A 16,104-nucleotide genomic window follows, 5' to 3' on the forward strand; every position below is an offset into this window, starting at 1 on the left:
GAGGATGGTGTCCCAGGCCGTTTCCAACCAGGAACAAGTGTGATCCTCGCCTTTCCCTTTCAAGTACCTCTGAACCCACCTATAACCTGACTTCACACCTGAGCCAGGTGGCTCTGATGGAGCTCATATCAACTGACCCTGGGGGTTTTAAACCAGGACCTCAAGTCAGTTGACTTTGATTAGACCTTTGGGTCTCTTTCTGCCTAAGAAATCATTAGCCTTTTTAGATGCAGCAGACCTGACACAGATAGTGACACATCAGATGGTTGGGGTGCTTGCTTGATGTTCAGACAGATTCTTGTGAACATCTGTCTGTTATTTTTTGTTGTTTGTTTGGTTTTTCTCCTGCTCCTTCCACAAGGAGGAGTTCTACTTTTTTTTTTTTTTTAATTAATTAATTTATTTGTTTTTGGCTGTGTTGGGTCTTTGTTGCTGTGCACGGGCTTTCTCTAGTTGCAGCGAGCGGGGGCTACTCTTCGTTGCGGTGCGCAGGCTTCTCACTGCAGTGGCTTCTCTTGTTGCGGAGCACAGGCTCCAGGGGTGCGGGTTTCAGTAGTTGTGGCTCGCGAGCTCAGTAGTTGTGGCATGCGGGCTCTAGAGCGCAGGCTCAGTAGTTGTGGCTCGCGAGCTTAGTTGCTCCACGGCATGTGGGATCTTCCAGGACCAGGGCTCGAACCCATGTCCCCTGCACTGGCAGGCGGATTCTTAATCCACTGCACCACCAGGGAAGCCCCATCTGCCTGTTTTGAACCAGGGGGATTGGATGAATTTTGTGGGACGTCTCCTCTCCAGGTATGAGACGAGCGGCATTGGAGAAGCGAGGGTGAAGGAAGTGCTCCTGGACGAGGATGACGACCTCTGGATAGCGCTGCGCCACAAACACATCGCGGAGGTGTCCCAGTAAGAGCCCACCCTGTGCCCTTCCCCTAGCCTCGGCCAGCCCTGCCCCAGGCTCCAGGGCTCACCCCACCGACACGGGCAATCACAGTTGTCGGTTGCCGGTGTGCGTTCTCTGGGCAACTTGACCAGAGCTCACCAGTGCATGAATTCGTTGCTTCTGCTAAGTTGCCAACGTGCTAACCAGTGATGATGAACCCCTTCTGATATCTGAGCTCAGGCTACACCGACTTCATTAAGTTAGAAAATCCATTCTGTGTTAGGGTTGCTTTTAGGATTTTTAGAAAGCATTTGTAGCTCTCTCAGTAAGATGCTTTATAAACACTAAACACTTGAAGCCAGTTTGTTCTGTTGAAGGATCCGGGCTCCACTACATACAGTTCAGTTTTCGTTTATATAGCTGGTGTGTCCCCTTCCTCCCTGTTGTCATACGTAAAATTTCTGAGCAAGCCTTGATGTATTTACTGATACATGTGCTAAACCAGTACCTTGCTCTGAAAGTGTTTCAAAATGTTTCTAACACTGGAAAGTTTTTAATAAGACCTTTAAACTGTAGATAACAAGCCTGCTTTTGCAGAAAGACACATTCTGCTACACTGAGTTGGTGCTATCCGGCAGGAAATTCACAAGGAAGAGTGAGAAACTATTACAGCCTGGGATAGTTCTGTTGTTTAGAAAAGTAGTTTCCAAACTTTTTGGATCACTCAACTTTAGAAAAATGTTAATTCACATTGCCAGTATATAATTTATTCATGCATTAAATATATGCTTTATTGTACTAATATGCATATTTTATAGCATATACAAAAAACGTAAATTTGAAAAGGATGAAGTAAAATTATATAAATAGATGTCCTAACGTTTTCTTTTCTGCTCTCAAATTGTCTTGCACACTCCACTATGGAGACCCCTGGTTTAGAGTATTAGGAAAATGATGTATCCGTCTCTCCTCTTAGAAAATCACTTTAGATGTATGCGTTATGGGCAAGAAAAGCCGCCACATATTCCTAAAGGAGGAATCTTGCATGACTCCTATAGCATCATATAGAGACACTTGGTGCCGCGTTGAAGCTTAGCTGCCTCCTTCTGTCTTCCAGGGAAGTCACCCGTTCTCTGAAGGATTTTTCTTCCAGCAAGAGAATGAATACTGGAGAGAAGGTAAACCCGTACTCAGGCCCCCGTGCTCCAGAGAAAGCAGAAATCCCTGCTTTCTCTCTAGGGGTGGGGAAGATGCCTCCTCAGCACGGGACTAGTGAGTTGGGGGCTGAGAGGGGTCATGGTCCTCTTTTCGTCTGTACCATTTTGTCTTATTTTTGTATTCATAATTGAGATCTGAACCCTCCCGCCTTTTGATATTTATAGAGCTTCTTCTCCTTGTTACTCTGAAGATTAGTGTTTACCGTTCTGGATCATGATTCACTTTAAGTCAGAAGAACTTGCTAAAACCTTTTTTAGCTTGTGGTAGCATTAGAATTTATATCCGAGTTCACCTGGGCCTCTCCTCCTCCTGACTGTTTATCAGAGGTGTTTTACTCCTCTTAGGAGAAATGCCGCTCTGACTGTGTTGCTCCCTGGCTTAGGGTCATTAAGCGACTTCCTGATTCCAGTAGAATCAAGCCCCACCGTGGACACGCCTTACAGCGCCCAGGTCATTGGGCCGCACAGACTCTCATCTCTGCCTCCCTCCTCCTTGCCCCCATCGCCTTGCTCAAGCCATGCCTGTGCTCCTTGCCTCGGCCCTGCCTTATGAGGTCCCTTTCCTTCGGCTCAGGCATCGTTTTCTCTGAGCCAAGACTAGGGAGGTGTCTCTGCTCTGCACCCACATTCATGATTCCCTCCAAGAGTGCTAATCCACTCACTTAGAATGGCTCCTCTGCTCAGTGTTAGCTCCATGAAGGCAGAAATCCTTTTTTTGTCCTTGTATCTCCAGCACCTAAAAGTGCCTGGTATGTAGTAGTCATTCAATACATTTCTTTTAGGTACGTGAATGGGATTAGGTGGGTCACCCAATTAGAAAGTCAGCAGAGCCCTTCCACCTGTCAGGATGCAGATTCCAGCCTTCTCTTCCCTTCTCCCTTCTTCCTACCTGTCTGCACAACTACGTCCTTTCTGCGGAGATGAAATATGAATTGATTCCATGATTGCTTGAGCTGAGTATGCAGAAAAGCATCATGCAGACGAAAAACTGTTCTTTCCTGGCAAGAATTATGTTCTCAGTAACTTTCTAGTCCAGTAAATAAAACATAATTGCTAGATTTCAGAGGTCAGTTCCCCGCCTATAACACAGTCATGGTATTTGGATCAATAATTTTTTGAGCCAGAGAGGTGGTAATCTAAACACACGTGATCTTGTGTTTAACAGATGCATTTGGGGGGGTTACAGAGTGAGCACTCGGGAGTCCGGTGCTGGCTGCTGTCCTGTCCTGCGCCCACCCCCCCCTTGCCCACCCTCTTAGCTCGGGGCCATTGGAGTGAGACCGTGTGCTTCCCTCTTCCCATAGACCACCATGCGGGACCTGTCCCAGATGCTGAAGAAAATGCCCCAGTACCAGAAAGAGCTCAGCAAGGTATGACGATCCAAAACGATCCATTCGCATCGTGAGTATAAGCAGCTGCAAAAAGGCTCCTCTACCCTTGCTGATTCAGAGAAATCCACAGGTTTTTAGTCATCTTCAGTTTTTATTAGAAAACAATGAAAGGTTGGGATAGACAGGTCATTTCCCATGATTTTCTTTTCTCCTCTTCATCTTTTTCTCTCTGTATCCTTCCAATTCCTCACCCCATGGGCCTGAGAGGGAGAGCTCGGAGGAAGTCACAATGATCTGGGAGTCACACATCGCTTCCGCCTTAGAAGCGAGTCACTTAAATCCACACGAAGGTGCGGGGGTTTGAGCGCCACCTGCTGGAGGGAGGAGTATGAAAGGATTTGTGGGTGCCTGTGAAACCATCACCCCACCCCACCCCCATAAAGGATTTCTCCTTCCTCTTGACTCTTGTAGAAGGTGGTCTGTCCCTCTTCCCGACACACACAATTCTCTCCCCAGCAGCGTCTGTGAACCTGCTTGAACGCACATTTCATATCCTTTATGAGGCTGGAGGCGCCTGGGGCCTAGCACCGTGTCAGTACATAGCGGGTGCTTGGTAGGTGCTGCGCAAATCAGCGAGTGATCCCTTGACCACACGCTCTCTGCTTTGTCCTAGTATTCGACCCACCTGCACCTTGCTGAGGACTGCATGAAGCATTACCAAGGCACCGTGGACAAACTCTGCCGGGTGGAACAGGTAGGGCCTTTTCCTTCTCTTTCTGCCAGGCCCATTTATTTGCTTCACTGAATTTTAACATCTGACCTTGAACACCCTGCAGAATCATAGGAAATAGAAATGGGAAAGCCTGCTAGATCGTGTTGTCTCGACTCTCTGGAGCCAGTGCAGTTCCACGCTCAATGGTAGGGACTAGATTGGTCTGGAATGCCATGCCGTTTGGATTTTGCATGTCTGACTTACCAGAGGCTCCCTGGAATGGCAGAAGAGAGAGGTACACAGCGCTGAGCCCTGCATTGACAGGGCTGGCCGAAGGCTGTATCCTGAATGTCTTTCCCTTCTGCCGTAGCCACACCAGCTTGGAGACCTAGAGGCTGAAAGTGGGTAGGGCAGCCGAAGGTCAGAAATTCTCCCACAGCCTCCCTGATCACAGTTGGGATCGGAGTTCTGTCCCTGTCACTGGTTTGTTTGACGTGCTTGTTTCTCTCTGCTTTCTTTTCCTCGTCTGCAAAGGGACATAACAAAGCTGCCACATTTTCCAGGAGTGTCGTGTTGAGTCACTAATCCTGGCACCACATTCCTCACACATGATAACATTTCTCAACCGGGGTCAGCTTCTAAGGGAGGGGAGGTCATCCCACGACGCCGAAGCCTCAGCCAAAGGTCCCTCTTCACAGAAAAAAGAACTCGAGTTCTCAGTGTGAGGCCAAGATTTAAATCTCCTGGTTTGATGTGACAGGCTCAGCTAGGTTTGTAAGACCAGCCCTGATTGATGGACTCTCTCCTACGGGGAAGTAGCCCTGCTGAAATTCATCAATTTCATGGGTGATGTTTGCAAACACAAGATGTCCTCTCCAAAAGAACTTGACTCTCTAGAAGATAGGTTATCTCTAGAGCGAACGGTACAAATGCAGTTGGGATTCATCCTTGGAAGTTTACATTTTTCCAGAAGTGCCCAGTGGTATTCATTGAACTAGTCACATTAAATTTTTTTATTTATTATTTGTTTTAACATCGTTAATGGAGTATAACTGCTTTACACTGGTGTTAATTTCTGCTTTATAACAAAGTGAATCAGCCATACATATACATATATCTCCATATCTCCTCCCTCCCACCCTCCCTTTCCCACCCCTCTAGGTGGTCACAGAGCACCGAGCTGATCTCCCTGTGCTATGTAGCCACATTAAATCTGACTTTGAGACAGTGTTAGAGCCAGGTCCTGCTGAGAAGATGTCTGTTGAGGCTGCGCTGAGCTGGGAAAGGGCCTTGGAGAGGGGCCCCACCTTCCTCTGGCCCAGGCTGGGCAGAGGCCCGAGCTTGAGATCATGCTCCTTATGGACTCCTGGGATCTTTAGAGAAAAAAGGCAACCTTCCGGCAGCCTCTGTAAGAGCTGCAGAGAAAGTTGCAGCTGCTGGTCTCAGAACGAGACCAGATCGTTCTTGGTTTGCTGACACTGATGTGCTGCTTTCTGGGGCCTGTTGAGAATGGATCCGCCTCTTGCCTGAGTTGCGAGGGCGGGGCCATAGACCGTGCTTACTTCACTCTTTATCTTCAGTCCCACTGTTAGCACCCCCTCCCCCTTCATCTCCTTCAGTGGGATTTGCAGGGAGCCCATGTTTTTTCCTCCCCTCCCTGAAAGTGGTTGGAAGATTAAAAACAGAGGTTAAAATCCTAGAGTAGTTAAAACTCAGCGGGCACAGCCTTCCGTGCCACGGGGAGTGGAGCAGAAAGAGTCCAGCCAGGCGGAGGCACCTTATAATATTAAGCTTTTCACATGTGGGAAGTGCATCCCCTCAAGCCCCGATCCCTCTGTAGGGCTTTGTCCCTCTTGAGGACCTACCAGAATTGAGGCTTTCCCTGAGGAATTGGCACACGTACACTGGAACTCACCTGGGGGGAATAGCCTGCCTTGAAACAAGATGGCAAATCAGCGTGGTTTCTGGTTTTGGAAAGCGAAGCCTGGGGCTTTCCTCGGTTCTCACCGATGCCGTAGACACCAGATTACCCCCATTCTGATTAATTAATTGAGAGATAAGCACCTGCTGAAGACCTTCCCCCAACCAAACTAAACATCCCAGACGTTTATGGATAACCAGTTTTCTAATAGTTACCATTTGTCCAGACTGTTGCCAGAAATGGGGTCAACGAGGTGTGTTTTCTGCAGGACCTGGCGATGGGCACGGATGCTGAAGGGGAGAAGATCAAGGACCCCATGAGAGCCATTGTCCCCATTCTGCTGGACGCGAATGTCAGCACTTACGACAAAATCCGCATCATCCTTCTCTACATCTTTTTGAAGAATGGTAGGAACGGTGGAATATAGAGGAGGGCGATAGGCCCTTTCTTGGGGAAAATGAGGCAGCTGGGAGAGAGAGAACAAAGTGGAAAACAGTGTAAAAGACAAGGAAAAGGGAAGGAAAGGGGTGTTTAATAAGATCTGAGGGGCTCTTTACATCTGGGGAAATGTCATGTAGGCAGATCAGTTGCAACTAGAGGCTGAGTATCCCCCAGTGATTCTGGAGTTGGTCCAAGGGACAGCATAATTCGAAGAGGACAGGGTGGGGACAGCTGGGAGAGTCTATTGGCTTTATGGCCAGCTTATTAGAGCATTTCTGCTAGATACTTTTAACTTGCCCCACATTTGTAATCTGTGCCTTTAAATAACTGATTTTAACCCACATCTGCTGCCTATAAGTGTCCATAGGTGTCCATTGTGCCAAAGATGGACACAGAGGCTCTCCTGTCCAAGCTGACCGTGATGTGGGCCAAGGGTGGTGGTGACGGCTGAGAAGCAGGAGACGGATGGAAATGTAGACCATGAAGGGCAGCTGCTGATGGTCATAGCCTGTAGGCTGGAGTGGAATTTGAGTCCTGATCTTGTCTTGTCTTAGAGTAACCTTGATGCCATGAGCGGATTGGTTCCCACTAATCCTGAAGAGGAAAAGGGGCACTGTCCCCCCCAGGCACTTAGCTCTGCTTCTCAGTGTGTGATGTCCAGGGGCTGGTGTGGTGATCGGGCTTTTGTTCTCGCAGGCATCACCGAGGAAAACCTGAACAAGCTGATCCAGCACGCCCAGATCCCCCCGGAGGACAGTGAGATCATCACCAACATGGCCCACCTCGGGGTGCCCATCGTCACGGACGTGAGCACCCGCCTCGGGGGGAGGCAGAGGGGAGACGGCAGCTCTCATCTCTTCTCCCCTGACTGACTTAAGGCAGCTTACAGTACACACACTCAACACTGAGAAAGAGGAAACATAAAATCAGAGGGATGCAGGTGTAGAGGTATAAATAAAATCAAGGCGTAGCACCAGGAGCCCAGGCGGGCACATCAAGGAGGCACACACAGTCACAACGCTGAGCTGTGTCTGTGAACCCGCCCCAAATAGGAGTCATACCAGCCCTGTCCCACGTGTCTTGAGTCAGCCTGGCTCTGCCGTAGGACACTTAGACTCAGCATCTTCTGTGAGGTTGCGAACACTTAGTGCCACGCCGCCTTGCCACCTTTGGGTCTGCTTCTCTGACAATGACTCAGGACCCAGTGGGGTCAGGTGTGGGGGGCCCGACCAGCAATGAGCTCTGGAAGAGGCCTGGCGGGGGGCTCCAGGACTCTTCAGAGCCCCCCGCCAGGAACCTTGCTTGTAGGCACCCCACTTCCTGCAGGGAGTCAGCTCACGCCTCCGTGCTGGTAAAGCAGGGCTGTAGGTGTGCTCCTTGTGGGATCTTAGAGTCAAAAGCTTTGTTCCGGAGCCACCAGACCAGAGGCCTGTGACTGGGGGCCGTCTGGCGTTTTCAGGCCCTTGTTCACAAAGGGACCAAATGAGAACAGAAACGATTCATTCAGTGCCTCCCGTGCTGTTGAAGCAAAATCAAAGTCACACCAAAGCAGTATTTTCTCCTATAATTGACAACAAACTAACTCCCTGCATTTGTAGGAAATGGCAGTTATCCGTTTGACCCACGTTTGCCATTTTTCCTGGCTTTGAAGAACCAAGTTTGCTCCAGGTTCTTGGGCTGGAGCCCACGGGGCATCGTCCGGGCTTTTGCAGGAAAAGCTCCCTACTTCTTAGTCTTTGCCAGGACTGACTCCCAGAAGGGAGCCCAGGGGCCAGCGAGGCCTCGCAGGCCCAGGCGCTGACTCGGAGCCTCGGCTTGTGTGTTCGCTTTCAGTCCACGCTGCGTCGCAGGAGCAAACCGGAGCGGAAGGAGCGCATCAGCGAGCAGACCTACCAGCTCTCACGATGGACCCCGATCATCAAAGACATCATGGAGGTCAGCGTGGGCCGAGACGAGGGCACAAGGGCAGCTGGGCCCGGGGCTTCAGCCTCCCCTGCCCTTGGGTGGGGGTGACACCCGGGGATTTGCACCCAGGCCTTGGAGGGTTCGTGCAGAGCAGCCCCAGGAGACTGTCAGATGTGGATCCTCAGATCCACACTATTGAGCCCCACAGTAGAGACCCCTCAATGGTACTGCAGCCGAAGGAACCAAACCCGTCACAGCACCTGAAGGTCCTGTGAGTAAGGAGTGCCACGCTAAGGATGCAGCAGGGCGGGAGGGCCTCTGGAAGGAGATCCCAGCCCGTCCTCCTCCCCCGCTGCTTTCCTCCCTCAGCCCTCACATCAGCCAGAGACCCTGCCAGTCGTGTTTCTGTGCAGCCCTATCCCTTGCCTGGAGTTCTCACTCTCCTTTCCACCTCCTGAATCCTGCCTTCCTGCAAAGTCCCATACACTGGCCCACCTGTCTGACCACCCAGCACCACAGAGGCCTCCCTGGACTTCCACAGCATGTGTCAGGGATGCTCTTTACATGTGTGTGCTGCTCTCTGTGTTGGCTCATCGTTTTAGACCTTGGTCCTGTGCCCTCACCTGACGTGTCCTCTGGCACCGAGCCTTGCGCGTAGTAGGTGTTTCATATTTGTGAAAGTCAGGTAGCCCAGCGGTGTCCCTTCCTCCCCTTCTTGTAGCTCGAGGTCGAGGAAACCCTGTGTAGAACCCTGACGCACCCTGGGAGCTTTGGGGTGGGAATTGGAGATGGTCTTTCCAGTTCCTGCCCTTGACAGGAGGACAAGACTGGGGTCCAGAGAATGAAAGGTCTTGGCCAGGATCCTTTTGCTAATTCATAGCAGTCCATGTGTTCCCACTGAATCGTACGTTAAAATAAATATATTTTAAGTATATATAGTGAGTCAGCTTTCTATTTTTAAAACCCACAAACCAAAAAGATGGGTGAACATGAGACATCTTGAAACCAATTATGTTTCTTTGCTTGGCAGAGTGGATCAACCACTCTGTCTCATTCCCTCCTTTGTTCTCTGCTCCCTTTTCCTTCCCCCCACAACCCCAGTCCCCCAAAGAGACCTGTGTGGGCTTCACACGGTAGCTGTTAGGAGTGTAGACTTCTCGGCAGCAGGGGGTGGGTAGCTGGATCCACCCACCAGATAATTAGGCCCTTGGGAAACTGAGGCTGTAAGGCCTCAGCTTGCCTGAGAGACTACCCATGCCTAGTGTCTTCAAGACGGATGGCAAGGGTCAGGAGTTTATTGGACAGGATGCGACATTTATAACCTCACATGGAACATAAAAGGGTGGAAGAGAAGCAAGAAAAAAATAATGCAGGGTTTTTTTTAAGTTTATTTTATTTATTTATTGTTTTTGTCTGCGTTGGGCCTTCGTTGCTACGTGTGGGCTTTCTCTAGTTGTGGCGAGCAGGGGCTACTCTTCGTTGCGGTGCGCAGGCTTCTCATTGTGGTGGCTTCTCTTGTGGAGCACGGGCTCTAGGTGTGTGGGCTTCGGTAGTTGTGGCACGTGGGCTCAGTAGTTGTGGCTCGGGGCCCTAGAGCACAGGCTCAGCAGTTGTGGCGCATGGGCTTAGCTGCTCTGTGGCATGTGGGATCTTCCCGGACCAGGGCTCGAACCCATGTCCCCTGCATTGGCAGGCGGATTCTTAACCACTGTGCCACCAGGGAAGCCCAATGCAGGTTTTTTTAAAAAACTTCTCTTCAAGAGCAGACCTACAAACTTATCTCATTGTATCTGCTGGTTATGGAGCATCTGGTCCGCCCGCTCTGAGCTCAGCGTGAGGTGCCCAGCAGCGGGCAGCGGACAGGGGAGCTCTGGTTGTTGCAAAGCTGGCCATGGTTTTGGCTGAGTGACTTGTGCTTCGAGTTGTCTTACCTTGATTGCGTCAGCCCTTTGCAAAGAGATGGCCGGTCGATAGCTGTGTCTCTTCTTTCCAGGACACCATTGAAGACAGACTTGACACCAAGCACTACCCGTACATCTCCACCCGCTCCTCTGCCTCCTTCAGCACCACCGCGGTCAGGTGAGTGCAAGTCCCTGAGCAAGCGAGCAGGGAGCAAGCGGCACCGTGTCTGGTTGGACGGCAGCCGCACGGCAGTCCTGCTGTGACGCCTCAGGACCCTCGAGAACCCTCCCACTGCTTCTCATCACAGCCAGGGTGCAGGCCAAGTCCTTGCAGCGGCCCATGAGGCCCTTCAGCCCCTGGCTTCCCGTTCCTCCCTCACTCCCTACTCCTCCCCCACTTCAGCCACACCAGCCTCCTTGCTCTTCCCCAAACACACCAGGCTTACTTCTGCCTCAGGACCTTTGCACTTGCTTTTCCCTCTGCCTGAAATGATCTTTCCCCAGGTATCTCTGCATGGCTCACCTCTTTTCTCCTCCAGGTCTTTAATAAATTGTTACCTTTTCCCATCTTCCCTAACCACCCTGTTTAAAATTACAGTACACCAGTCTTCCTAGCAGCATTATTCCTAATAGCTCAAAAGTGGAGATGACCTAAATGTCTGTCAGCTGATGAATGGATAAAAAACACATGGTATATTCATACAATGGAATATTGTTCAGCCAAAGATAGGAATGAAATACTGATCCATGCTGTAACATGGACAAACCTTGAAAATATTATACTAAGTGAAAGAAGGCAGTCACTATGATTCCATTTATATGAAATGTCTAGAACGGGCTAGTCTCAAGACAGAAAGTAGATTGGTGGTTGCTCAGAACTGGGGATGGGGGTAAGGGTTGGGGAATGGGGAGCGACTGGTAATAGGTACAGAATTTCTTTTTGGGGTTGATGAAAATGGTCTAAAATTGATTGTGGTGATGGCTCACAGTTCTGTGACTATACTGAACACCACTGAATTATACAGTTTAAATGAGTGAATTGTATGATACATGAATTACTTCTCAATAAAGTGTTACAGAAAATAGTGAAAAAATTATAGCACCCCAACTTCCTGTCTGCCTTCCCTGCTTTTTCTCCATAGATTACACCACCGCTTAGTGTGCTGTTAGTATTTACCTTGTTTACTGCCAGTCTCCCCCGACTAGAGTGTCAGCCTCCTGAGGGTAGGGATTCGTGTCTGTTTTATCCTCAGTGCCTAGAACAGAGCCTGGAATGGAGTAGGCACTTGGTGTATTCTGTCTTCACTTTTCATTCATTAGTTAATTTTAGTAATTAAGAAAGGGATGAATACGTCATCTGCATAGAGCCACATTTCTCAGATTCATCCTTGATGGAAACATAGATGATGGAAACGTGGATGCCTTGGGTCTGTTGGGTTTCTGCCACGTACCTGGTGATGCTCAGATGTTTCTCAGCTTGGAGATGTGAGCAGACAGCAATCCGTGCTTCCATCTCTGGGTTCTCCAGCCCTCTGTGTTTTCTTGGCCACCCATGAGGCCTTGTGCATATGTTTTCGAAAGCTCTTCCTCTTGTTCACCACCTTGCCATGTTCATCCAGAAGCTTTTCCTGCTATGCTCTGCAGGCCACATCTCCACAGCCAGTCCCTGGGACTCTCAACACTAGGCACACATTTTGCCTCCAGAATCTCTTCTCTGCCTCCCTCGTGTGTGTGGCCCAGGCTCCCAGGGTAACACTTTTCAATACATGTGCCTCTACTATACTAGTACTTTGCCCGCCCATCTTCTCTCTCCACCGCCCCCCCTTCTGTCGTCACTCTCAGGCCTGCATGATGCCAGTGGAGGCCAAATGTTTATTGCCAGCATCGGAGTGAAATACAAAATCCCACACAGTACCACAGCCAGGCTGGTTGACAACGGCAGACAAACATGATTGCACAGGCAAAAAAAAGTGACTGTGAGGTCCTCTGGGCTGGCCTTTGTGATGTGGAAAGTGGCTTTAATGCTGTCCTAAGTCAGGAAGAAGGGTAAAGATTCCACTGTTCAGAGACGACTTGCTCTCCTCGTTCTGTTTCAAATTTATCCAAATTTAATTGATAATTTAGATGACATGGACAAATGCATTTTATAAATTGCAAAAATTGACAATTAAAAAATAGAAACTCAGTGACCCCTATTAACTTTTTAGTTACTTTTAAAACTTCCACAAAAGAGATTCCCAACCAAATGGATGCAATGGTGAATTCTTCTGGTATTTTATGAAGAAACCACTCAACATTAACACATTTGCAGATAACAGAAAGAGAGAAGAAACTTTCCCACTTATTTTATGAGTACATGATCCTAAAAGCAAATCTGAAAATGGCATTAAATAAAACTTCCCTCAAGCACAGAGAGGCAAATGTTATAGATAAAATATTAGCAAACCAAACCCAGTGGCATATACAAGGAGCAATGCATCTTGCTGAAGCGTTTGAGAAAATGCAAGGCTGATTTAACACTTTAAAATCCTCAACGTAATTCTCCACACAAGAAAAAATATATATGATCTTCTTAAGAGATGGCCCCTCATTTTGTTTTGATTTTTGTTTTGTTTTCCCCATTTTCTTAGCCTGGAAGCAACCAATTTCTCATTGTTTCCAAGGACAAGGTGAAGGCCCATTGAGGGAAGCCGGGGCCAGGAGTGGGGGGGCACCTGGGGAACTGTCCTGCCACTGAGATGCCTGTCGTTCAGGAGTCAGCTTCGTGTCACCTCCTCCAGGAAGGCTTCCCCAGTGATGCCCAGTCGGGACTTGAAGTCCCTCCCCCGTGTTTGTTCCCACGGCACTGAGCTCCTCTCCTTGGGGCGCGATGCAGACCCCCATCCTCCTGCCACCCTCCTCGCCCCACCCGCCCCGGTTAAGCCTGAGCTCTTGGTTGGCAAGAGCCACATGTCACTCAGGTCAGCTCCTCGGTGCTGGGGCGGCCCCAGCCCAGTGAGGCGCCTGGTGCACATCTGTCCAGTGAATCAATGTGCCGGCTACAGACAGGCCCTGGACTCTGTGGTCCCTGCTCCCTCCAGCAGAGTGTCCCAGACAAGCCCAGAACTGTACAACTCGGGGGAGACACCGGGACCAACATCATGCGGGTGAAGCTGCTGAACGTCCCGCTTTAAAGCCGATCTGAACCCGTCTGTTGCCTGCATGACGGGGTCACAGCACAGGCGCTCATGGTGATTCTTCTCCCGGCAGCCAAAGTGCTTGATAATTTGCACTGCAGTTCAGTTCAGCCAACACTCGCTAAGCGTCTACTCTGTTTCAGTCACTGGTGTACAGAACGAGTGTGTAACACGTCACGGAGGTATGAAGTATAAACGCTGTGGATGCAGATAAACATGATTAATATCTTTCTCTTTCCCTCTCCCTCCCCCTCTCTCCTGCCCCAGCGCCCGCTATGGGCACTGGCATAAGAATAAGGCCCCAGGGGAGTACCGCAGTGGTCCTCGCCTCATCATCTTCATCCTGGGGGGCGTGAGCCTGAATGAGATGCGCTGTGCTTACGAGGTGACCCAAGCCAACGGAAAGTGGGAAGTGCTCATAGGTGAGTGGGGCGTGTTTTCTAGAGGGAAGGGACCGCTTCACTGCACTTGGACTCCATTCCATGCTTTGGTGTTTCATTCTGTCTTCGGTTCTCTGTTGCCCCTGAAAAACTTAAGTCTCTAGACATGTTTGTGGATGGCAGACGCTGACGAGCGAAGGGTTCCTTCCTCATGTCTGCACTGTGTCTCTTGACGAGTGGCAGCCCCATGTGGTGGGAAGAGCCTGGTCACAGATTCCAAGAGACCCAGGCTGATATTCCTGCTCTGCCACTGCCACGTGGGTCACCTCGAAAGTGCCTCTCCTCTCCACGCTGTTATTTCCTTACCCACGAAAACGGGGTTAAGAGCACCCACTTACAGCCTGAACTAGGCCTGGTGCTGGCCCGGGGCTGGGGGGTGGGGGGTAGGGTGGTGTCAGTTTCCTGGCCTCCAGCCTCACGTCCAGAAGACGCTCGGTGAACGGACGGTAAATGATTACCGGCTCCTTTACCTGTCAGTTGGAGACGCACAGACGAGGAGTGAGAGCAGATACTGCCTGAAACATACTGGCCTGACTCCTGCGCTCTGCTGAGGGTTCCCCCAGCCAGTTCCTGCTACTTCAGGGTCTGTCATACCCCTTCTGGTTATTTCCTGCTGGCTTTCCAGAAGAAAGGAAGCAACTTATAAGAGCTGACTTAAGGCAGCAGGAGAAGATTTTTCTCCTTTTTCATGACTACAGGAGCTTCTCCAATTTCTCGGCTGGAAGAGGAAGAGTGAGCTGAGAAAAATCTTGCTTTCCCAGATGCCTTCCTTTTGTCCCATCTTGCCCTTAACAAAATGGAGTTGCACCTGCCCAGAGTACCTCTTAACATTGATTGGCAAGAGGTGATTAGCACCTACTGCCCTGGCTGGGCCCCGCCCTTGCCCCGATCTCAATAAGATGTGTCAGTTTTATACCTCCACTTTGGGGGGACCAAGGCGCAGTGCCCCCCAAGCTCTCAGAGTGAGCAGGTTCTGCAGACCAGTCCATGTGGCCGTTCCTGGGTGTATCACAACCTGCGTTCCAGATACCACCATTCATTGGGGAGCTCGCACCTCCCCCTCCCCTCCCCACTCCCTGAAGCCTCCCCTGTCTGGTCACCGTTTCTCTCTGTGTTCTTTCCTTTCTGGCTACGTGGGACCCTGTGCCAGAGCTCTCGGTGTTCCCTGCTTGCGTACGTGTTGCATGAGCGTGTTGGCTAACTCTCTGCTGAAACACAGCTTTCCTGGGCAGAAGCCGTCACAGCCAGGCTTCGCTGTAACCCCCTCTTCCACGCTGGCCCGACCCGAGGTTCCCTGTTGGGAGGTGGAGACCCGGGGAGACAGGGTCGCCCCTGCGGATCGGTGGAGAGGCCTGGTGCAGACCGCTGATGCCCGCTGTGTGGCCCCGCCCGCTCTGTGCATGCCGGACGTCCTCGTGGCCCATGTGCGCATGCGCCGCGTGTGCACGGCGTGTGCTCCGCGCGTGCGCGTGCGTCTCGCTCTCTCGCACCTCATTGGCTGCATAAAACGTAGGCCTAAGTTGGCATGTTCCGGTAACGTACCTTTGTTCAAGCAGTCAGCCGGCCTCTGTTCTCCCGCAGGTTCTACTCATATTCTCACTCCCACCAAATTTCTCATGGACCTGAGACACCCCGACTTCCGGGAGTCCTCTAGGGTATCTTTTGAGGATCAGGCTCCAACAATGGAGTGAGAGCCAAAGAAACAAAGTAAAAGCAGCTTATTACAGAAAAGAAACTCTTCCACTCCGAAGGGTTTTCTTTGATTTATTCCGTCACTCTTTATTTTTCCCTTTTCCGTTTATTATTTATTTGATTTCTTTTAACGAGAAAATGCTTGCAGTTCTTAACACCGATTGAAAATGTGTCCGATGCTGCCCTCACCAACCCTACCCTGAGCCCCACTGGGCTCCAGCTCGCTCATGCCTTGGGTTACCTGTCGCCCAGTCAGACAGCTGCAGCCCTCTGGGCTTTAGACCAGTGACAATCACAACTGCTGTGCACAGTCCTCCAGAGGGAGCTGGACGTGGAGGGATGCCACAGGCGCTGTGCCCCAGCCTGCTGGTCCCGGGGTGAATTTGTGGGCACAAGGCAGAGAACACCAGGCAGCCTCCAGGTTGTGATGTGGTGTGGGAACTTGAGAGTGAGACCAACAGGTGTTCAGGGGACAGTCCTGTCCAAGGCAG

The 16,104-nt window shown here is 50.5% G+C and overlaps 1 protein-coding gene across 2 annotated transcripts in view; it reads left to right on the forward strand.

Annotated features, from left to right (window-relative positions):
* The window catches only part of STXBP1 (syntaxin binding protein 1), a 71,656-nt gene that overhangs the window by 48,255 nt on the left and 7,297 nt on the right, over positions 1-16,104 (forward strand). Inside the window, exons 10-19 of one of the 2 annotated variants that reach the window (XM_033427155.2) lie at positions 793-900; positions 1,995-2,055; positions 3,399-3,464; positions 4,099-4,179; positions 6,327-6,465; positions 7,196-7,305; positions 8,333-8,434; positions 10,398-10,483; positions 13,749-13,903; positions 15,503-15,628. In XM_033427155.2, the coding sequence (XP_033283046.1) occupies positions 793-900; positions 1,995-2,055; positions 3,399-3,464; positions 4,099-4,179; positions 6,327-6,465; positions 7,196-7,305; positions 8,333-8,434; positions 10,398-10,483; positions 13,749-13,903; positions 15,503-15,612 (1,018 nt within the window). In that variant the 3' untranslated portion in view covers positions 15,613-15,628. The remainder of the gene's footprint in view (positions 1-792; positions 901-1,994; positions 2,056-3,398; positions 3,465-4,098; positions 4,180-6,326; positions 6,466-7,195; positions 7,306-8,332; positions 8,435-10,397; positions 10,484-13,748; positions 13,904-15,502; positions 15,629-16,104) is intronic. The other variant, XM_012532787.3, reaches the window with a different exon arrangement.

The sequence above is a fragment of the Orcinus orca genome, chromosome 6 (assembly GCF_937001465.1).
Source record: "Orcinus orca chromosome 6, mOrcOrc1.1, whole genome shotgun sequence".
NCBI lineage: Eukaryota > Metazoa > Chordata > Mammalia > Artiodactyla > Delphinidae > Orcinus > Orcinus orca.